The 25,136-nt window shown below is 35.0% G+C and overlaps 1 protein-coding gene across 9 annotated transcripts in view; it reads right to left on the minus strand.

The window, feature by feature from the left end:
• LOC100973318 (outer dynein arm-docking complex subunit 2) overlaps window positions 1–25,136 on the minus strand; it is a 214,484-nt gene that overhangs the window by 121,717 nt on the left and 67,631 nt on the right. For all 9 annotated transcript variants that reach the window (XR_008619896.2, XM_055092543.2, XM_055092541.2 and 6 more), the window contains one exon: window positions 1,346–1,460. Coding sequence is in view for 8 of the 9 variants with exons in the window: in XM_055092543.2 (XP_054948518.1) it covers window positions 1,346–1,460 (115 nt within the window). In the remaining variant the exon portion in view is untranslated. The remainder of the gene's footprint in view (window positions 1–1,345; window positions 1,461–25,136) is intronic.

The following is a 25,136-nucleotide window of genomic DNA, read 5'->3' on the forward strand; positions in this document are numbered from 1 at the left end:
CTCACACCAGTTAGAATGGCAATCACTAAAAAGTCAGGAAACAACAGATGCTGGAGAGGATGTGGAGAAATAGGAATGCTTTTACACTGTTGGTGGGAGTGTAAATTAGTTCTACCATTGTGGAAGACAGTGTGGCGATTCCTCAAGGATCTAGAACCACGAATACCATTTTACCTGCCAATCCCATTATTGGGTATATACCCAAAGGATTATAAATCATTCTACTATAAAGACACATGCACACGTATATGTTTATTGCAGCATTATTCACAATAGCAAAGACTTGGAACCAACCAAAACACCCATCAATGATAGACTGGATAAAGAAAAGGTGGCATTTATACACCATGGAATACTATGCAGCCATAAAAACGAATGAGTTCATGTCCTTTGCAGGGACATGGATGAAGCTGGAAACCATCATTCTCAGCAAACTAATACAGGAACAAAAAACCAAACACCGCATGTTCTCACTCATAAGCGGGAGTTGAACAATGAGAACACATGGACACAGGGAGGGGAACATCACACATCGGGGCCTGTCAGGGGGTGGGGGACTAGGGGAGGAATAGCATTAGGAGAAATACCTAATGTAGATGACGGGTTGATGGGTGGAGCAAGCCACCATGGCATGTGTATACCTATGTAACAAACCTGCACGTTCTGCACATGTATCCCAGAACTTAGAGTATAATTTAAAAAAAAATTCAACAGGCAGAAATAACTCCAGCAACAAGGATTTTAAAGGGCAATCTCTAAACCTATAGAAAAAATGTTAAGAGAAATAGGCTCAAAAGTGATCTTCAAAGAAAATAACAAAATTTACAAATCAAGGGCTAAAATCGATTTCAGAAACTTCTGGTCTCCTGTTTTTAGTGACAGATAAGAAAAGTGAGAGTCATTGAAATCATGTGACCTTTTCAAGGCAACACAGAATGTAGTGCTCTCTCACTGCAGGCTGTAAGGACAATAGAAGCAGTCATGTCTCCGCCATGGCTGCACTCTCTCTGGATAGCAGGTAAATGCAGACAAATTTCTTATCCCTCAAGAGACAAGAACAGTCAACTTGTCCTCACTCTGATTTACCTGGGAAGCTTGCTTCCATTGCACCAATCAGCTAGAATTTGGCAAGCACTGACATCTTTGGCTAGTTTCGCTTTGCATTTTAAAACTGACCAGAAAAAAAGCAATGCTCCGAAATTATTTTGGCATAAACATTGTGCAACCCTCTCCCACCAGATAAATCTGACTTACAATAAGTCAAAAGCAATTAGTAACCTGTGGTGGCATTTTTCAGTATAGTATTAGAGATTCTAGAAGAGACTGACTTGCAGTCCGTTCTTACCTTTGCATTTTTGATGCATGGACAGAGTGCCCATGCTGCGCTGGCCTTCACGTCTGGGTGAGGATTTTTCAGCAGGGACCACAACAAACGAACTCCATCTAAGCGATCAATTATCCTATCGTGGAACCCAAAATCATGATATAAACTGTCATTAGTATGTGAAGACAAACATTTTAATGACCCACTTATTTAATTATTTTTTCTCCTTTTGATATTTTGCTTAGAATGTTTTTTTTTTTTTTTTTGCAAAACTTCATCAACAGTAGGGAGATAACATGCTGTTGAATTGTCAGCCCTCTGATTTCAGTTTTAAATCCATGACACAGAAAACAAGCTGCTTGATGATTACGATTCACATAAACTGAAAATCAAGCCATGTAATTTTTTAATTAGCTGTACACAGACCTGTTACCTAAATGTAAAAATACGGGTTTCTTTCATATAGTAACATTTAAATACTTTCCAAAACAAATATTTATGCCTCAAAACTGTGCAGTTACCTTTTTTATTTGGTCTATGTTTAATTGACTTACCTTACTGTATGACATATTTTAAATGCTTTCAGTCCTAATCAAGCATTAGGAATTAAAATCATTACACCACAGTGCATCCTTTGTTGGGCATGAATAACAGGTAACTTGTTTTCCATGTGCACCCTTCCCAGCAAGACTAACATTGCAGACTGTGTTATAATTACTTAAACACACTGTAATCAAAATAGCTTCATGACTAGCTGAAAAATGAATTATCATCAGAGCCATCTCTCCACCATCTGTCTTCTGTTTATATATCAATCAGTCCAGGAGCATAACCTCGCAGTAAGGTCCATTGGGTACTCACAGCGGAGAAGAAGGCCAAACAAAACTTAATAACCTTTACAAACATGGCTTTGTTCGGAACGGTATATTAAACTCAAAGCAGATGAAAAAAGATAAAGGGCATCAAAATTCCTTTGATTTTTAATCTCAAGTTGAATTAAACACATGTAGTATAGAGCCACAGATAGAATAAATACTAGCTTAAAATGCCATTCAAATTCTTCCTTGAAAATTGACGTAAAAACATCTAGATGTCTTGATTATCTTAGATGAGTTTACCAGGGGGGGAAAAATGTATTATTCCAAAGTTTTCAAGTAGATCAGTTTTGCATAACTTTATAAAATTGGTGATGCTGAAAAAGAGCATTGAAAAAAACTGGTGATGTAAATAGCCTATAGTAGGATAAAAACTGTCTTAAAAAGGACTTCTAATAAGAAAAAATACACATAAAAATTATTTTAAAGCAAAGCTTAAGTAAGTAGGTTTTCAAACCTAAAACTTTCATACCATGCTGAGAGAAAACAGTTTTATTTCTCAATTAATGGAAACTCTAAAGAAACATACTAGCACTTCACAATGAAGGATTTGCTTTTCAAATTTAAATTGAAAAGTCATACTGCCTTCCATATGCTACTTAAAATATAACTAATGCCAATCTCTGAGCCTCTATTTTTTTCACATAAAATTTCACAATGAACAACAGTGAATAATGGCCTGCCCTATCTTCTTGAAAATTTCACAGCAAATTTGGCATTAGGGATATTTAACTGTATATTGCTGGACAGAAATAACTTTTCATTACAGTGGAAGTCATTTGGATGGCACAAATTTGCAATTTAAAAAAAGGAACATTCAATCCTGGACAAAATTTCACAATTAACTTTAAAACAAGTTATAGACAAAATTTCACAATTAACTATAAAAATTCACTATAATTGTAAAATTAGATCTATCATTTACCATTTTCACCCCAAACCTTAGGCAATTCATCAGCTACTTAGCTATAATGAGTGAGGATTTTGATCTCATTACTGGTGTCTTAAAAGAAGACTCAGGGGCGGGGCCCAGTGACTCACACCTGTAATCCCAACATTTTGAGAGGCGAAGGCAGGCAGATCACTTGAGGTCAGGAGTTCAACACCAGCCTGGTCAATGTGGCTAAATCCTGTCTCTACTAAATATACAAAAATTAGTCAGGCTTGGTGGCACGCGCCTGTAGTCCCAGCTACTCAGGAGGCTGAGGCAGGAGAGTCGCTTGAACCCAGGAGGTGGAGGTTGCAGTGAGTCAAGATTGCACCACTGCACTCCAGCTTGGGCGACAGAGTGAGTCTTCATTTGAAAAAAAAAAAAAAAAAAAAAGACTCAGAACACTACGGAATGATAACTTCCTATGACAAGAACATGATTGAAAAACATTTGCAACCATAGGAACTAACAAAGTCAGGAGTAGTAAGTTAGAATTTAACTTTATCCTTTCCATCTCCCTCATCCTCTGCATGAAGTCATTTATTGCTAAATTTTACTTCACGATGACTCAAGTATCTGCCCATTTCCCTGTTTTCTATTTTAGCACCCAAATCCCAGTCTTTACCATTTCATATCAGGATCGTTGTGTGAGGGAATAACTTGGTTTTCTGTCCTCAGTTTTTCTCAATTTCAATCCATCTTATAAATCCCTGCAAAATTAATTTTCCTAAAGACACTTTTAGAATTTCTGCAATAGCTCCTTGAGATCAGGATGCCAGGGATATTCATTCTGTTCATGACACTAGCTAGCACATTTGATCAGCGCTTGTTAAACGATTCTCAACCCAAAGATCACTCCTAGGGAAAAAAGTCTCCAATGGCTTCCCGTTGCCTTCATGGTATTAAACCTGCAATTCCAGAGCTCGGTATTTAAATTTTTTAGGGGGCTGGAATTTCTCATAATACTCCTTGGCTATCTACTAAACACTAAGTACTAGGCATAAGAAATAACAGGTATACTTGGGTCAGGCACGGTGGCTCACGCCTGTAATCCTAACACTTTGGGAGGCCAAGGTGGGTGGATCGCATGAGCTCAAGAGTTCAAGACTAACCCAGGCAACAAAGGATCCTGTCTCTACAAAAAATACAAAAAAAAATTAGCCAGGCATGGTGGTGCATGACTCTAATCTCAGCTACTTGGGAGGCTGAGGTAGGAGGATGACTTGAGCCCAGGAAGCGGAAGTTGCAGTGAGCCCAGATTGCGCCACTGCACTCTAGCCTGGATGACAGAGCCAGACCCTGTCTCAAAAAAAAAAAAAAAAAAAAAACAAACAAACAAACAAAAAAAACAGATACAGTCAATTCTCATCAGGGGAAGTTATGTTCTATCAAGTCACTGCAAACCTTTGATGAACAAATAGTGAACTACCCTTCCTAGGGTATATATAAAGTGGGTTCCCGTGAGCCTCTAGTCAGAATGTTTTCATCAACCAATCAATATATAACGTTGTTTCACGTGTATTTCTCTCTAAAGACACCTTATTAAATATAGATTGTTGAATCATGAATATTGGACTTATGGCCAGTAGCTCTGTAACTTGTGCCTGAATGGCGTTTAGGGAATACACAGATTTTTTTCCAAAAGGAACATCGCCGCCGTCCTGCACTTAGGAACACTGGGTGGCACTTCAGCACTATGTTTAGGGACCATACTAAAACAGCAAAATCACCATCCCAGAGCACAGACTGTGAAAAACGAGGGACTAAACAGATTGCCAAATGGACAAGCTGTTCACAGTGTGAGAGCTGGAACGAAAAGTCAGAATGTCACCTTTTTGGACCTCAGCAGAAAACATATGCACCAGGTGACTCAAAATGTGTCCCTGCTCTGCACGTGTCCAGGAATGACAGCGCAAGTGATGTGACTACTGATTTGGGGGTTATAAATAAAGTTTAGAGACTGTATGAATTCATCAATTCAGAATTTGCAAATAATGAGGACTGACTGTATTTTAATGGACCATTGGGAAACTACAGTCTTGTGAGGGTGATAAACAGACCATCATAATCTGTAATAAATGCTGCAATAGATGTGAGCATGGAGTTTCACATGAACACAGACAGAAGACACCAGTTTACTCACAGGCCACAGAGATTCTCCCCGTTATGCACTTTCAACTATTGCTGTTTCCCAGCCATCTCCGTATTTTACATAGTAATCCATCACTTAAGGTCTACAACAAAATCTCTTTCGCAAATTCTCTGGCATCTTCCTCCTTTAAGCTTCTTTTTAATTTTGCACTCCCTTTTCCTGCCCCTCATACCACATTACTTTGCCTTGTAGTCATGTGTTGTGTGCTTCTTATCTCCCCAATTACCATGTAATCTCCATGACAGCAGGAATTCTGTATTTCCCACCACACTCCCAGCAGGCTACCACACCAGTGAATACTGATGAAATGGATTGAAACAAGACAGCCTTTGCTTACTCTTTTTCATTGCATCAAGAATCTCTCCCAACACAAGTACACTCCTCCTTAAACCTCACACTTGCAAAATACATGTTCAAATTCTAAATCTGAGCAGTAAAGTTTTCATTTGAAGTTGTCTCTAAGTGGAAAGTGTATTTTCTCAGAATTTCTTGACAACTTCATTGCTTTCTGCATACACACTGATGGGCTTATAGGTGGTGTTAATTTATACCACTCTCCATTTTCAACAGGTCTACCCCTTATATAGTTCTTTAATTTGATTAGCATCTTGCTCTGAATTCATTTCCAGCAGTATGGTAGCTCTTCTCATTTTGCATAGCAATAGAATCCTAAATTAATTTCTTGACATTATAAAAACAAAACTGAATTACATGCTTTCAAGATCTTCAGTTTTATCTCAGAAATCAAACTGCCTGGCTGGCAAAATAACAGCTCTAGAAAGATGAATACATGTACGTGCTTTTGGTTATTTAAAAAAAATAAACAAACCAAAAAGATGCAGCTGCTTGCTACGTTTCTCAGGCTCTTGTTATGTTAACATTTTCCAGGACTGCTATGAAGTTTTGCTGGCTCGCCTGCCCATTGAGGCCATATATATGAACAAATGTGAACAGTTTGTGCCCATACTGTGGGCACAGGCAAGGTTGTAGGGTTTCTTTCTGGCAATATCAACATATCTATTTTGAAACCATAATTTTGCATGTTTTCTAAAAACTTCACAGTATTTGGTGAAAATTACACTGATAAATACCATTGTATGACAGTGGCTCAAACTAAGTGTGGTTTGCTTAAAAGAACATGATGTTCTTAAACCACAACATTAAAGGATGCGACTGTCATCTACAAGTTTTGAAACCAAGTTGGCAATTCAGTAAAATGGGAAACATAAATGTATGTCAGAATTAAAATGATCATCCCTGGGAAAAACAGATTAGAAGAGAATTTTACCTTTAAAAAAATCCTTAAGGTTTTTACGTTTCTACCTCTATGTGTTATTCCAAAGAGGCTATGGGATAACAAATTTGGAGAAAAGATATGAATGTGGCAGTCTTGGGATAAGTATGTCAGAAATTCTTTAGCCTTTGGAAAGCAGGAGGATAGTCTATGCTTTCATAGTTGGTATAAACAATATGATTAGAAAGACTCTAGAAACCTTTTTTGTCAGAAAAATTATTCATCATATAGTAAATATGTTTCTTCTTCTTTTTTCAACTTTTTAGTTTTGGGGGTACATGTGCAGGTTTGTTAAATAGGTAAATTACGTGTCGCGGGGGTTTGGTGTAGAGATTATTTTGTTACCCAGATAATAAGCATGGTACCTGATAGGTAGTTTTTCGATCCTCACCCTCCTCCCACCCTCCATCTTCAAGTAGGCCCTGGAGTCTATTGTTTCCCTCTTTGTGTCCATGTGTACTCAGTGTTTGCTTCCCACTGATAAGTGAGAACATGCGGTATTTGGTTTTCTATCCCTGCATTAATTTGCTTAGGATAATGGTCTCCAGCTCTATGCATGTTGTTGCAAAAACAATTACAACAGAATAAAAATGGACAAATTAGACCTAATTGAACTGAAGAGAGCTTCTGCACAGCAAAAGAAACTATCCACACAGTAAACAGATAAACCCACAGAATGGGAGAAAATATATGCAAACTATGCATCTGACAAAAGTCTAATATCCACAATCTATAAGAAACTTAAATTAACAAGCAAAAGCTGAATAACCGCATTGAAAAGTGGTCAAAGCACATGAACAGATACTTCTCAAAAGAAGACATACACGTGGCCAGCAAGCATATTAAAAAATGTTCAACATCACTGATCATTAGAGAACTGCAAATCAAAACCACAAGAAGATACTATCTCGCATGAGTCGGAATGGCTATTATGAAAAAGTCAAAAAATAACAGATGCTGGCAAGGTTGTGGAGAAAAGGGAAAGCTTGTACACTGCTGGTAGGAATGCAAATTAGTTCAGCCACTGTGAAAAGCAGTTCGGAGATTTCTCAAAGAACTTAAAACAAGTAACATTTAACCCAACAATCCCATTATTAGGTATAAACCCAAAGGAATATAAATCATTCTACCATAAAGATACATGCAGGTATATGTTTACTGCAGCAAAATTCACAGTAGCAAAGACATAAAATCAACCTAAATGCCCATCAATGGTAGACTGGATAAAGAAAATGTACATACAAACCATGGAGTACTACACAGCCATAAAAAAGAACGAGATCAAACAATAAATATTAAGTGAGAGCCAATTATATCCCATGCATTGAAACACATCGAGAGGCACAAAATATCTAGTTGTCCAACTTTTAGCAATGCTGAGTTTGGTCATTTAATTACGCTGGTGACCACCAGACCTTTCCATTGTAAAGATGCCATTTTTTCTTTTCATTGTATAACAATCTGTGGGGTCATATTATGTCTCCCTGAGAAAGTTCTGTTCCAACAATCATTCCCTATTTTAAGTTTTAGCATTCATTAATTATCCTCGCCTAAAATAATTATTTTATTGGGAATTGTAAAATAGTGATTTTTCTAATTCTGTTCACTTTCTCAATTTGTTACTTGACATTATTCTATGAAAAAGAGCTTTTCTTTCATTAACTAGAGCTCAATTACAGTTTCTCCACAAAGGCAGAATAAATGTTTAATCTGTTCCCTTTAATGACCAATTTGTGGTTATCTCCTCTGTAGGCAAAGGAGAAATATAGCATTTCCATTATTTATAAATATGCATGTATGTGTGTATATATATATGTGTGTGTGTATATAAATATGCATGTATACACATACTTTATATGTGTATATAAAATGGAAATGCTATATTTGAAAACTACAGTATTAGAAATGAAGAGTTCATTAGACGGGCTTAACAGCAAACTAGACACAGAAGAGAAAGGGATCTGTAAATTCAAGGCAGTAAAATATATCCAAACAGAAAAACAAAGAGAAAAGCCTGACCTTTTCTCTTTGAAGAAGAAGTGACAGAGTTCAATGTCTGTGAAATATTATTAAATGAAACAACATATGCATGATTGGAATATCAAGAAGAAGACAGAGAGAGAATGGGACCAAAGAATATTTGTGAAGGCAATAATCACAATCTTCCCCCAAATTGATGGCAGACATTAATCCATAGGTCCAAGAAGCTCAGTGAACCCTAAATAAAAGTAAAAACCACAATATAAATGAAAGTGAAAACCACACCTACACACATCATAATCAAATGGCTGAAACCCAAAGGTAAAAAGCCAATCTTAAAAGCAACCAAAGAAAAAAAATGCATACGTCTTAGTCCCTTCAGGCTGCAATAACAGAATGCCATATGCTGGGTGGCTTGTAAACAACACACATTTATTTCTCACAGTTCTGGAGGCTGGGAAGTCAAAGATAAAGGCAGGCAGATTCAGTGTCTAGTGAGAGCCTGCTTACTGGTTCACAGACAGCCATATTTTCACCTTAACTTCACATGGTAGAAGGGGCAAAGGAGCTCTCTGGGGACTCTTTTAAAAGGGCATTAATTTCATTTATGAGGCCTCTACCCTCACGTCCTAATCACTTCCCAAAAGTCTCAGCTCTAAATTTTCTCACAATGGGGATTAAGTTTCAACATGTAAATGTGAGGGAACAGTATATATAGCACAGTAGATATGGGGAATTATGATATGATTGAATTCTGACTTCTCATAAGAAACAGTGAGGGCAAGAAGACAATAGAATGGCATTTATAAAATGCTAGAAGGAAAAGAACTGTCAACCTAGATTTCTGTATCCAGTGAAAACATCCTTCAAAAGGGATAGTAAATCCTCTTCCCCTTGCCTTAGCCCTAAAGCCAGTAAGTGGAGCACAGCAAAACCATTGTGTGTGGCAGAACAAAGTAGTCATCCATGATACTGCCAGAAAGAAACTCTATGATCTTAACCATGCCTACAATATGGACACAAACTGTTCACATTTGTTCATATATATGGCCTCAATTAGCAGGTGAGCCAACAAGGTTGTTTTAATGGTCCACCATGGAGTGTTAGAGCACAAGAAGGATGAAGAGAGAATCTCTCTAAGTGTAGGGGGAAACAGTCGCAAGATGTTAGAACCTAAATAGAGTGATTGAAGCAATCTTTAGTGGTGCAACCCAACACGGGAAGTCAGAACCCTAGCAGAATAAGGGGAATATCCCCACTGAGAATTAGCCTGGTATGTGGGGACAGAGACTGAAAAGTGTGAAAGAAAGTGCCAATATAGTGGAGCAGCATGACAGGAGATCAAAAGCTGAGCAGGGTGAGGAGGGCAGACATACTAGGGGAAGGTGGCCTAACATGGGGAACTAGAGCCTGAATGGGGTGAAGAGAATATTTTGGAGGCTGGGTAATCCAGCATGGTAAATCAGAACCAGCAGAGGGTGAAGAGAGCATCTGCAAAGGGGAGGAGATGGGGATGATGATGAAAGCTTGGTTACATACAGGGAAATTGATCAAATAAGTAAGGACGGAGGTCAGTTTCTCACTGTCAATGAAGAGAATTATAAATACAGTTGACCCTTGAATAATATGGGTTTGAGCTGTGTGGGACCACTTACATGTGGGTTTCCTTCCATCTCTGCCACCCCTGAGACAGCAAGGCCAACGCCTCTTCTTCCTCCTCCTCCTCAGCCTGCTCAACGTGAAGATGACCAAGATGAAGATCTTTATGAAGATTCACTTCCACTTAATGAATAGTAATTATATTTTCTCTTCCTTAGAATTTTCTTAATAACATTTTCTTTTCTCTAGCTTACATTATTGTAAGAAATCAGTATATAACATACAAAATATGTGCTAATTGTTTATGCTATTCGTAAGGCTTCTGGTCAACAGTAGGCTATTAGTAGCTAAGTTTTGGGGAAGCCAAAAGTTATACACAGATTTTCGACTGCATGGAGGGTTAGCGTCTCTAACCCCTGTGTTGTTCAAGGGACAGCTCTAGGAAGAAAAAACTACAAATAAACAAATCTACAATCATGATTGAAAATTTTCACGCCCCTTTCTCAGGAGTTGATAAAATAAAATTTAAAAAATGATAAATATAGAAAAGACTGAGAAAACACACTTAACCAATTTCACTTAATCAACATTTTAAAAGCATTGCATACAACTACTGCAGAATACACAGTTTTCTCTCAGTGCAAATGGAATACTGACAAATACAGACCAGACAGCTGAGTCATAAAGCCTAATATGAAAGAACTGAAATCACATATAATATCATCCCTGACCTTGTGGTTTTAAACTAGAAATCAATAACAACATGGGATCTGGAAAATAACCAGTTTTAGAAATTAAGCAGCACTTGTAAATAATCCCTGGGTCCAAGGTAAATCACACAAAAAATAGAAACTATTTTGAATTAAATAAAAATGAAATCACAACTTATGTTTGTGGGATGAGGCTAAAACCGTGCTTAAAGAAAAATGTATACCTTTAAAAAATTATATAAGACAAGAATTGGCCTATAATACCAATGAACACAGCTTTTACCTTAAGAAGCTAGAAAAAGAAGCAAAAGTTAAACACAAATAAGTACAATAAATAAAGTAATTAAAAATAAAGGCAGATATTAATGAAATAGGGAATAGACAAAAATAGAGAAAATAAAGTCAAAAGTTGGTTCTTTTAAAAGGTGAATTAAAATGGTAAACCACTAAAGAAAGGTTGACAAACTTTTTCTGTAAAGGTCCAGATAGTAAATATTGTAGGCTTTGTAGGTAACATATAAGCTCTATTGAATAGTCTTTGCTTTGTTTTTGTTTGTAAAACCAATTGAAAATATAAAAATAATTAGCTCACAGATTATTTTTTTAATGGACCATGGTCCTCCCAAAAAAGAGATTGATGGAGAGAGAGAAAAATGAGAACTACTATCATTATAGAATCTACAAAGATTAAAAGAATAATAAAATGAATAATACAAGGATATTACAATAATTTTAGGCTAAGAAATAAAATAAAATGAACATATTTCCAAATTACCAAAACTGACCCAAGAAGGAATTGAAAACCTACATAGTGCCATATCTTTAAATAAATTGAATTTGTAATTTTAAAAACCAATTAAAAAGGAATCCTTTTCATAAAAAAACTCCAACTTAGATAATTCTGCTAAGTGAATTATATCAATATTTAAGAAAAAATAATCCTACACGAAATCTATCAGAAAATAAAGAGAAAAAATAATTTCTCAACTTGTCCTATAGGGCCTGCATAAACCTGATACTAACACTTGACAAAGACATTACAAGGAAAGAAAACTACAAATCAACATATCTCATGAACATAAACACAAAATATAAAATATCAGCAACATGAACGCAAGAATACATGAAAAAGGTAATGCAATATGATCAGAGTGATTTTATCCAAGGAATAGAAGTTTGGCTCATCCTTCCAAAACAAATCATGGTGAGTCACTTTATTAATAGAACAAAAGAAAAATCATCTTATTTATTTATAGAACAAAAGAAAAATCATCTGATCATCTCAATAGATATAGAAAAGCATCGTATAAAATTCAAAAATCCATTTTTATTAAAATATAACTCTCACAGCAAACTAGGAATAGAAGGAAACTTTTTCAATCTGATAAAACATCTACAAAAACCTACCACTAACATCACACTTAATGGTGAAAAATTGAATGCTTTCTCCCCAAGATTAGGTACAGAACATATATGTTTGCACTCATTTGATTGTAACAGAGGTCTTGGCCTGCTTAATAAAGCACACACAAAAAAGAAATAACAGACATAAGGATTGTGGGGGGAAGTGAACTGTCATTATTTGCAGATTGTGTATTTTTACATGTAGAAAACCCTATGGTATCTACAAAAAAAAATTGGAAAAAATAAAGTTAGCAAGTTTGCCAGCATACATAAAGGTATATTTGAATATACAAAGGTATATTCAAAAATTAATTATGTATCCATTACTTGTAAAAAAACTGGAAAAAAATTAAAAATAATTATCAATCACAAAACCACAAATAAGTAGATAACTAGAAAAAGTATAATGCAAAATGTGCGATGCTCTACATTGCAACTACAAGGTATTGCTGAGAGAAATGAAAGACCCAAATAAATGGCAATATATACCTCATTAATGGATTGGCAGTCTCAATATCATTAAGATTTCCATTTTCCTTAAATTAGTTCAGAAATAGACCCATTCATTTACAATCAGTTGAATTTCAACTGAGATATCAAGTTAATCAAATGAAAAATAGTGTTTTCAATAAATGGTACTGGGACAAATGGATACTGTATGGAACAATTAATTTTGACCCCCTTTCATGCCATACTTAAAAACTAGTTTGATCACAGACAGTACAGAATCCCATGAACCTTAAAGGACAACTGAAAAATTGACCTTCCTCATATTAAAGGTTTCTGCTCAAAAGGAAGTCTTAATGCTTACTGGGGAAAAATTACTCCACAGTACATATATCTAATAATGCATATGTGTTCAAAATATGTAACAGACTTCAACAAAAGAGAAACAATCCAATTAAAAATGGGCAAAAGACTTTAACAGGCCACAAAACAATATATACAAATCGGTAATAAAGATATGGAAAGTTACTCAATACCATTAGTTATCAGAAAAATGAAAATGAAATCTACAATGACATACCATTTCACCCTATTAGAATGACTAAATTTTTTAAAGAAGACTGACAACACTAAGTATTGGCACTGGTAGGAGTGTAAAATCGTACAATCACTTTTGTGTACTATTTGGAAGTTTCTAGTAAAGTTAAACACATACTCTGTGATGACTCAGAAATTCCAATGCAAGGATATGCAATACTAATCTATAGTAATGGAAATAAAATTGGTTGAAACATAACATGAGTAAACTTTCCTGGATGAAGGACATGTTTTATAATTACTTTTGCCTGCTGGTTATATGGCTGTATACAATTATGAAAACTCACTAAACTAAACAATTAAGTGTAAAAATAACCCGTAATTTAGAACAAAACGTCAGACAAAACACTCTATGCTTTCATTCAGATACACTCCAAATAGAGACAAAACTAAGCTATAGTTTATAGGGATGAATTCTCAAGTATAAAATTATGAAAAAGAAGCAAGGTCCTAATTACCATAAAAGGCAAAAAAAGGAGATATCCCCAGAGTAGAGAGAGGTGGCACTGAGTGGGCTGTGAGGACGGGCAGCCAGGGGGTTTATAATAATGACCATATTCTATTTCTTGACTTGGATGGCAGTTACATAAGTGTTTCCCTTCCAAGAATTTACTAATGTGTTAGTTTTCATTACGCACTTTCCTTTATGTATATTTTACAAATTAAAAAAATTTTAAAGGCTTTTTATTTTATTGTGAACACACATATACACGTATGCGCTCTCATAGTAAATAGTACTGAGAAGCCCACTCACAGTAAATAGTACTGAGAAGCCCATTCTTTCATCTATTAATATGCGTGCATATCACAACTGGCTGGATGAGATACAGAATGTGGAAAAATAAAACCCACATAATCTTCAAATTTAAAAATCCCTAGAGCCTGTTTTAAAATGAGAAAACCAAGATTCGGAAGATTAAATGATTCACATAATTACTCTCCATTTGACACTTTTGCATCTCAGTTAAATCTACGTGCTTTAAAAGTATGCAGATGAAAAACAAAAACGAAAATGTGAGAGGAAAGAAAAATGTTCTTGTTGATACAAACATGTAAAACACATAGTCTATTTTATGTTTTGCATAAACCCTGAAAGGTCACGAAGACTGGTTCTGTGGCAAAAGACATATCTGGGCAGCCACAGAGAGATTAAATCTCTTCTGTATACAAACAAGCATAGCTTTACTTTTTTTCTCCTTTTTACAAAGAACAAATAAACCCAATGTAAAAACTGAAAAAAAAACTATGTAAATGCAACATAATTATGTTTAAACCACAGAAGAGAGGAAATTTAGAGTTACAGATTCCATGGTAAGTTTTAATTCTATCCTTGTGTATGTGAAAGAGTCTTTCATTACACGATCACATAACACTGGGCCATGTAACAATCAGTCCAACAAATGTTTACTTTACAACGTGTGGAAGGAAAATATTTTGTAAGAGAAATTGTAGGAAATTAGTATATTATTTATGTAAAATGTTAGGTAACATTTCTTAGAATCCTGGGCACTTACAAACTATTAATAGAAATACCTGTTCCTTAATTTCCTTGATCTAAAGAACACGAAATTTGGAGGATTGCTTGAGCCCAGGAGTTTAAGGCTGCAGTGACCCCTCATCATGCCACTGTACATTAGCCTGGATGACAAAGTGAGACCCCACCTCCAACAAAAAAAAAAAGAAAAAAAAAAAGAACATGAAATTTAACTCTTTTATAGGCAGGCACTTACTCATGTTGAAAGCTAACCTTTAAATTTTAAGGATATTTTGAAGTAATGGAAAATTTAGAGCATTAGACTTTTAGTATGTTTTGAATCATGTATGCCAGGTAGATTGTATAAAAGAACAGTAGAGACTAAATAACTCATGAAGATCCATGAATTCCAGTAATTAAAAAAAAAAAATCCTTATCAGTCTTGGAGTTTGCTGGGATTCCTGACAACTCATATATCTATATGCATATATAAATGGATTTTTTTTTAAAAAAAAAGGAGGAATAAGTTATTTATCCTTATTTGTATAAATTATATTTCAGGTTGACAAACAGCAATCAATTCTGAGACAAACCTAGCAAAATTATTAGATTACAAAGATAAAAATCCCCAGTCCAAAAAAAAAAATCAAGTAATTTACAAAGGCAAAATAATTAGACAAGCATCAGACTTTTCAAAAAAATGTTATGAAGCAAGGCAATAGAGCAGTATTTTTTTTTTTTTTTTTTTGTAATTTAATGAAAGAACTTGGGAATCAAGAACTTTAGGCCGGGCACCTTGGCTTATGCTTGTAATCCCAGTACTTTGGGAGGCCAAGGAGGGTGGATAGCTTGAGCTCAGGGGTTCGAGACCCACGTGGGCAACATGGTGAAACCCTGTCTCTACAAAAACTACAAAAATTAGCCGGGCATGGTGGGATGTGCCTGTAGTCCCAGGCACTTGGTAGGCTGAGGTGGGAGGATATCTTGAGCCCAGAAGGTCAAGGCTGCAGTGCCACTGCATTCCAACCTGGGTGACAGAGTGAAACTCTGCCTCAAAAAAAAAAAAAAAAAAAAAGAAAGAAAGAAAAGAAAAGAAAAAAGAAAAAAAGAAAAGAAAACAACAACAATAAAAGAACTTTATATCTAGCAAGGCTGTCCACTGAGTATTTTTAGCAAGTTTTAACATATAAGAATTTAGGGAATTCTGCACCCATGAGCCCTTTTTGAAGATTCTCCTAGAGGATAAGCTCCAAACTAAGACTATAGAACTTAAGCTAATTGAATCACATATGCATAGATTATATAAGCAAATATATATGTAACTGTTGATCTAAGTTTAAAACAAAGGCAGGGTCAATGGTGGAATAATAATGTTTGAATGTTATATATAACAAAACAGAAATAATGCACTTTAAAAATGGGAGGAAAAGGAAGGGAGAAAAAGAAAAATAGAATGATCCTATTGATTACCATACAGGCAATAGATGAGAATTAAAAGAAACCAATAAAAACTGAGAAACTAAATACTGAATGGGCTGGGCACAGTGGCTCACACCTGTAATCCCAGCACTTTGGAAGGCTGAGGTGGGTGGATCATTTGAGGTCAGGAGTTCAAGACCAGCCTGGTCAAAATGTTGAAACCCTCTCTCTACTAAAAATACAAAAATTAGCTAGGCATAGTGGTGCATGCCTGTAATCCCAGCTACTATGGTGGCTGAGGCAGGAGAATCATTTGAACCCAGGAAGCAGAGGTTGCAGTGAGCCAACATCGCACCACTGCACTCCAACCTGGGCAACAAAGTGAGACTCTGTCTCAAAAAACAAAAACAAAATAAAACAAAAACAAACAAACAAAAAACAAAAAAAACTAAATAGTGAATGATTAAATAAGAAGGAGGATGAGGACACTGGAAAAATTTATAGGTACAAAGATAACCAGTAGAACAAAAATGCAAACCTTTCTAAAGAACAACAAATTAAAGAGCAAGCAATAACAAATTAAAGAACAAAGACTGCAAATCTTATAGCAAAATATAATTATAAAAAATTACGACATTGTTGAAACTAAACATTATTCATATCCATGAATGTGAATGCGTTTAACTCATTAAAACAAAAACTATGTTTAATTGACTCACAAAACAAGACCCCATTTATATACTGCATGCAAGGGCACATCTAAAACAATGTGATTCAGAAAGACTAAAAAGGCGTAGATCAAGATATATCAAGCAAATGGAAACAGTAAGAAAGCAGGGATAAATATTCTGTTACAAGACAAAGTAGAAATCAAGCCAAAACACATTAAACCTGACAAAGAACAGCACTTGAAATATCAAAAGTCATAATTCATAACCATTAGAAACATTTATGCACCAAATAATACAGCACCTACTATAGAAGATGTAAGAAGATTTAGATAAAAGTACATTAATAATAAGAGAATTTTATACAGCAGTTACAGCATAAGACAGATCAAGTTCACACAAAATAATAAGATGGAAGACATAAGTAATATAAAGTAGATCTAGAGAATACACATCAAACTCTACACTCTGTTGATAAAGAATCCCAAGCACTGACAGGGTACAGTGGCTCACACCTGTAATCTCAGTGCTTTGAGAAGCCAAGGGGGGATAATCACTTGAGGACAGGAGTTCAAGACCAGCCTGGACAACAGAGCAAGACCACATCTCTACAAAAAATTTTTGAAATTAGCTAGATGTGGAGGCACATACCTGTAGTCTTAGCTACTTGGGAGGCTGAAGTGGTAGGATTGCTTGAGTCTGGGAGTCCAAGGCTGCAGTAAGCTATGATTACACCACTGCATTCCAGGTGATAGAGAGAGACCCTGCCTAATGAATGAAAGAAAGAAAGAGAGAGAGAGAGAGAGAGAAAGAAAGAAAGAAAGAAAGAAAGAAAGAAAGAAAGAAAGAAAGGAAGAGAAAGAAAGAAAAAGAAAGAAAGAAAGAAAGAAAGAGAAAGAAAGAAAAAGAAAGAAAGAAAGAGAATCCCAGTACCCATAAAACACTCATAATAATTCATCTTCTATTGTCATTAAAAAAGCATCCATAAGCTTCATTAACAGTTGAAATAAAAAAGTCAACACACTCTGATCAAAATGTAGTATAAGAAATATCTAACAAATCAAAAAGTAAAATTCTTTGTGTAGTTAAAAAAAAATTTTAAAGAAAAATTTCTCATTAATTCTATTAAGCAACTGGGCTAACAGGGGAATACAAAGTGAAATTAAGATACTTCTAAAAATGATGATAATGAAAGTACTATACATCAAAATTACAGGGTACATTTAAAGCAATGTCAAAGGAAAATTCATAACATAAGCAACTTTTATTATTTTTTTAAAAAATTAAAATAATTAGAAAAATAGCTACAATACAAACCAAAAGAGACCAAAATGAATAAAGATAAAAGCAGAAATTTATGTGGTAGAAAATAAAAGAACAGTACATCCAGTTAATAAAATAAAAAATTTTCAGAAAAAAATTCAAAATAGAGAAACCATACTAGCTAAATTGATTAGGAGGGAAAAAAAACAGAAGAAAGCCCATATATACAAAAATTTAAAATGACAAGGAAAAAATAACCATTGAACCAGGAAAATTTAAACACCATTAAGAGATTAGTTTGCAGGCCACTATTCAAATAAATTTGAAAGTTGAAAGGAAATTGAACATTTCCTAATAAAATGCAGATTTCCAAAATTGAGCTCAGTAGAATAAAAAACATAAATAGACCACTTTCCATAGAAGAACTAGAGAAAGCTATTAAATATTTTTTTTAAAAACTGTAGGTCCATATAATTGCACAGCAGACTTCTACCAAACCTTCAAAGCCCAGGTAGTCCCATTGCTCAATAAACTATTTCAGAGTATTTAAAATGAAAAAAAAAAAATCCCGATTCCTTTTGTGAAGCAAGTATAACATTGATAACTAGATTTTATAAAAAGCCAGAAAAAGAAAACAGAAAAAAGAAAAACTACAGACCAATACCACTCATGAATATTATCACAAAAATGCTAAATATTAGCTAACAGAGTCCTACCTCACATTAAGAAAAACAGTATACTATGACTAAGTGAGACTTATTCCAGGAATGCAAGGTTAGTTCAATGTTTGAAAATGCATTAATAATTCCCTATATTAATAGGAATAAGAAAAAAATCATGATGAAACATATAGAGCACAGTCCCCACAAATGCTCAGAAAGCCTTTGACAAAATTCAATTACCAATCCTAATAAAAACACTTTTAAAAAAATTGTTTTTGAGGCAAGGTCTCACTCTGTCACCCAGGCTGGAGTACAGTGATGCAATCATGGCTTACTATAGCCTCAAATTCCTGATCTCAAATAATCCTCCCACCTCAACCTCCTGAGAGGCTGGAATTATAGGTGCACACTACCATGCTCAACTAATTTTTAAAGTTTTTGTAGAGACAGGGCCTCATTATGTTTTCCAGGCTGGTCTCAAACTCCTGGCCTCAAGTGATCCTCCTGCCTTGGCCTTCCAAAGTGCTGGGATTATAGGCATGAGCCACCACAATGGCAAAAAACACTTTAAACATAGAAATTGAGAGATAATTTTAATATGATAAAATACATACACTTTAAACCTAAGGTTATTCTTTTACTTCATAGAGAGACACTAGAGGCATCCCCACTAAAATTATGAACAAGACAAAGAGGATCCCTATCTCCACTACTATTCAAGAAGGTACTAGGGAATTAGCTAATGAAATTAGAGGAGATAAATCAATTTAAAGAATAAGAATTTTAAAGGAGTAACATTTGGGAAGCTGAGACAGGAGAATTGCTTGAGCCCGGGATGCAAGGGTTGCAGTGAGCCAAGATGGTGCCACTGCACGCCAACCTGGGTGACAGAGTGAGACTCCAACTAAAAAAAAAAAAAAAAAAAAAGTAACACTTTCTCTAACGCTAGAGCAGAGGTGAGCAAATTTTTCTGTAAAGAGCTAGATATTATTTTAGTCTTTAGTCTTTGTGGGCCATCCATTCTCTGCCACAGCTACTCAACTTTGCAATTGTAGCACAAATGCAGCCAAAGGCAATATATAAATTAATGATGGTAACTACATTCTAATAAAACTTTATTTATAAAAGTAAGATTTGGCCCATAAACCATAGTTTATCAAACATTGTCCTAGAGAATTAACAATAAAAGGAACTCAACCAATAAGAGAATTCTGTAAAGTGGCGGGATATAGAATTATCATACAGAATTCAACAGAGCTCATTAAAAACAGCCAATCAGTCTGAGGACATGATGGCAGAGGCGGAAAAAAAAAACAAAAAACATTTCCACAATCCACAAAGAGGACAAAATACTTACAAATTAACCGGACAAAAATAAACAAAATTCATGTGAAGAAACCTTTAAAACACTCTTCAAAGTCAAAAATCTGGACTTGAATAATGGAAGGTTTCTAAAATGTACTATGACTATGTAAGATGTTAAGGTTAAGGGAAGCTGAGTAAAGGGCATGGGAATTCTGTGTTTTGTGTTGTCTCTCTGCTTTTGCAACTTTTCCATAAGTCCAATGCTATTTCAAAGTAAAATTTAGCAGAAAATTTTTTACAAAGAAAGTAAAGATCCTGAGGCGTGGAAAAATAAATCATAGATATTTCTGAAGTTTTTAACTTAAATTTTTTTAGTTGTTTGACATTTTATAATATTTTATCAGAAAATTATGTTCCCCAAAACACAAATGTTAATGGTTTTTTGCAATGTTGGTGTGATTTTATATACTTGAAGGCCAGATTACCTCCAGATGAATTTTATAAGTATCAAATAGACATTACTTGATACTTACAAAACAAGAAACGAAAATTCAGCACACATAAATCTACTGTTTCATAAACTTAATGTATCAGGATACCTATTGTCCCATTTTAGATATGGTGGTGGGGCATAAGGCATAATTAGTATGAAATAATTTATATTGAGTTTTTAAAAGAAGTAGTCTGGAGTACTGAAAAAAGTCAATAGAGTTTTACAAAATCATTGGTTTCACAAAAATCACTTTTACTTCAGTAGCCAAACTATTAATATTAAGATGACATTTCTTATTCCTACTGAGAAACATATAAAGGAAGAGAGGTGCTATGAATTCTACTCCACAAAGTTAATAAAACTGTGCTAAGGGTTTATATGTTTATCCTGATATGTGACCCAAGTTTTTACCATAGCCACAGCCAAATCACTAAAACATAAAACTGCTAGTCATTAAAACAAGTTCCTAACCCATGAATTATGGAAGATTTACATAGGAGAGAGGGATTTGTCATTTCCTTACCTTGTAAGACTTAAAGCTCAAAGATGCAGTAGGTCCTATAAATCTAGCAATAATAGCCATGCCTGAAACATAATGCAAAGAGTAATGCTGTCTTGATTCTTATCAAAGTTAAAATACTGTTTTCTGAAACTTAGTGTATTTATAAAAACACACGTGGGACGCCTATGTTCACAGGTACAAAAGGATTCACTAACCTCCTTGTTGCACAAAAAAAGGGAAGTTTAGTCCTTATCTTACCAGGCCTTGCTATAGAATTTAACATGTTTGACCTCTTTGTCTCCTTTAAACACTCTCTTGCCTGTTTTTTCTATAACTCACTTTTCTAGTTCCCCTCTCAACTCTCTGGCTGATGCCTGTTTCTTTACAGAGACTTTTTCTTCATTCTCCTTAATGATTGAGTTCATTCTCCTTAAATGATTGGGTTCAATAAGCTTCTGTTTTTGTCTTTCTCTTTTCGCTCTGTTTCTCTTCCTCACAGCCTCTTACATAATCCATGACATAAGTTACCAAATATTCATAATATTATACAGCCAACCCACCCCTCTAACCTAACTAAGCTTTAGACATGAATACCCAATTGACTAGTTGACATCACCACTTGGGTGTCCCATAGGAACCTCAATGTCTCTACACAACCATAACTGAACTCACCATTCATTCATTATACAATAAGCATTTGTCAGGTGCCTACCCTGATCATGGTCCTGGGTTGGGCATTGGAGGTATAATAATGAACATATTATATTGACTTTGTCTCTCCTCTCACGAAGTTCACTCTTTCTTCAACCATCTTCTACCAGTAAGTGGTACCAATATCCATATAGTTACCCAAGCCAGCAAACCGAACATCATCTACGACTCTTCCCTATTCTTTGTAACTCATGTTCAATCATTCACTTGGTCCCATCCATTCTCTTCCATCATAGGTCTTTATTTAACCTATCAATTTCTCTATTTTTATTACATTATATTTTATAGGGTTAGTTTAAGCCACCTTCACCTCTCACCTATGATGATCCCCTAACAAGGTTTCCTGTCTCTATTAATGCTAAAAACCTTCAATGATCCTCGACTGACCTCAAAACAAAATCCAAATTAGCATGACACACAAAGGCCTGAATTATCTATTGCCTGTTCACATATCTATGACATGCCCTCAAAGCTCCTTTACTGCAGGTGAGAGTTTAATGGGAATTATTTGCCATTTAAGGCCCCTTGTTTCAATTTATGGCAAATTAAATAACATGTCTTGATATAAGAGAAACACAATCAAGAGGCAAAATCATCTTATACAGATGAATATACATACTATGCAATCTGACTTTCATTTTCTAGTTATGTATTATCTTTTAAAATTTCTATTAATTGAACCTATTTCTACCTCAACAATACTAGCCTACATTTACACACAGCACTTATTATATGTCAGTCACTTTACATACATAAATTCACTTAATCATCTCAACAACCCAATGACATAGGTACCATACTATCCCCATTTTATCTATATGGTGACCAAGACACTGAGTCATTTACAATTTGCCAAAGGCAAAATAGTTGGTGAATGATAAGACTGGTATTGCAGGCAATGGTTCCAGAATCCATATGTTTAGCCATTATATACTACACGTATGAACAAAATGGGATTGTACAAGGTGTTAAACAAGAAATTTGATTGTGTAAAGGTGACATATATTTATCATGTAGACTGTACAGAAAAATACAAAGCATTAACAAATGACCCCAAAATCCTACCATACTGAAATAACAATCATTAGCTGCTAAGATAAATTATTCTGGATATCTCTTTATGTCTTTAGGTAGATAGAAGGATTGATGGATAGATAAGGCAGATAGATAAAACAGATGAATAGATGAGAGATGATTGATAGATAAAATAATGTTTTGTACCATGTCTATTGACTTTTTATGTGAAAGATGATAAAATTTGCATACTTACACATCTGCCCTGAAATGACTTTGTTTTGATTTTTGTCAGTTGTATTATTAAATTATAATTATCCATTTCTATAAAATATAGATGACTCTCCCTAATGATGATTTTTTCATTGTTTTGTCTTAGCTTAATATTTAAATGAATTCAAAGGTTTCCACTGGTATCTTTTAGCCATAGTTTTACTATTTTAAAGTACTTTGAGTAATTTCTTGGTTGACTGGGATTTTGTCATCAAGTGGTTTTTTCAGGGAGAGCTAGAGAGTACTACATTCACCAATCCTGTATGCTTATGAATATGATATTGCCTTCACATTTGAAGGATAACTTGGCTAATATGAAATTCTCAGGCAATATTTTTTCTCTCTCAGGATGTTTTAATCAATGGCTTGTGTCATTAAAAGAAGATGCAGAGAAGTTTACAGCCAATGGTTTGCTTCTTTTGCCTGGATGTACTTATTTTTTCCCTTCTGAAATGCAAGTAATTTTATCAGGATATGTGTTGCTGTTGGTCTTTTTTATGTCAATATTACTAAGATCTTTTGGGGTCTTTTTGAGATAAAGACTCACAGCAAAGTTTTCTTCTGTTATATCTTTACTTAAGATCATATTCCATTGGTTCCAACCTCTTCTTGAGGAATACCAATTACGTTTATGTTGGCTCTCCTTGGGTTCCATATTTATACATTTTTCTATTAACATTTTATATATTTTTATTTTTTATTTCCTATACATCACATTCCTGACTGTGTTTTTAGTTGTGTTTATTATATTTCTTTTACTCCTATCCAGGCTTTTTGTTCAATGATTTTCCTATTTCTTTTCTGAGCTCTGACTACTTGCTTTTAAAACTACTTAGGTTGCCTTATAAAATCTTTTGCAAAACTTTCTATGATTTTGACCAGGCATGGTGGCTCACACCTATAATCCTAAGCACTTTGGAAGTTTGAGGTGGGAGGACTGCTTGAGGGCAGGAGCTTAAGAACCTGTCTTTACAAAAAAATTTTTTGAAAACAATTAGCACACCTGTAGTCCTAGTTACTTGGGAGGATGAGGGAGGAGGATTGCTTGAGCCCAAGCATTCAAGGCTGCAGTGAACAATGATGGCACCACTGCACTCCAGCCTGGGTGATGGAGTGAGACCTTGTCTCTGAAAAACAAAAACAGGCTGAGAGAATGGCGTGAACCCGGAAGGCGGAGTTTGCAGTGAGCCGAGATCATGCCACTGCACTCCAGCCTAGGCGACAGAGCCAGACTCTGTCTCAAAAAAAAAAAAAAAGAAAAAGAAAAAGGCAAACAAAAACTTTATATAATTTTTTGATTCTCTTATTAAGAAACAATATACTGTTTTAACAGCCTTGTGACTGTAAGGAAGTTACTTGAATTTATCTGTTTGCTTTTGTGATGCAATCACCTCAAATACAATCACACAACAACCTGCAATCCCTTTCACACTGAGAACACGTTGTCATTCAGTTTTGAGCATTCAAACAGTCAATCTGGTTTACTCTAAATCTCTAAAAGTTTATAGTTTCTTTTTGTGTTACAATCTGGCAATCATTGTCTCTAATACCCTTTTCACTCCGAAATGTCTACGAAATGGCTGGAAGGCTGCTATAGACAAAACAAAATGACATGTCCGTATGACTTTTCCCAAGGCTCCACTTCTGATGCCTCATAATGCAAAACTGGGTCTCTGATGGCAAAGTCTTCACTTCTTCCAAGACCCATTCAATTCCCCTAATCTCTGCTCTCTTAAAAAAAGAAAGAAAGAAAGAAAGAAAGAAAGAAAGAAAGAAAGAAAGAAAGAAAGAAAGGTTGACTATGCTTCGAATGACCATGACACTTATTTGGGGGGAAATCTTGAGATCTGAAGAGGCATGTGTTAAAAGTCAGCATATTACATATGGGTCAATAATTCATAGCATTTTGCAGGTGCGTTTTACATTTTAAAATTTGGAGTTGTGGCCATTCCCCTGTTTGGGTGAATATAATTTTTTCTCTACTTTTGCTCTCTTTTTGTAGGTTTCATGCCATTAACCAGAAGTCAAGCCACTCATAA

Source organism: Pan paniscus, chromosome 8 (genome assembly GCF_029289425.2).
Source record: "Pan paniscus chromosome 8, NHGRI_mPanPan1-v2.0_pri, whole genome shotgun sequence".
In the NCBI taxonomy this organism is placed as follows: domain Eukaryota; kingdom Metazoa; phylum Chordata; class Mammalia; order Primates; family Hominidae; genus Pan; species Pan paniscus.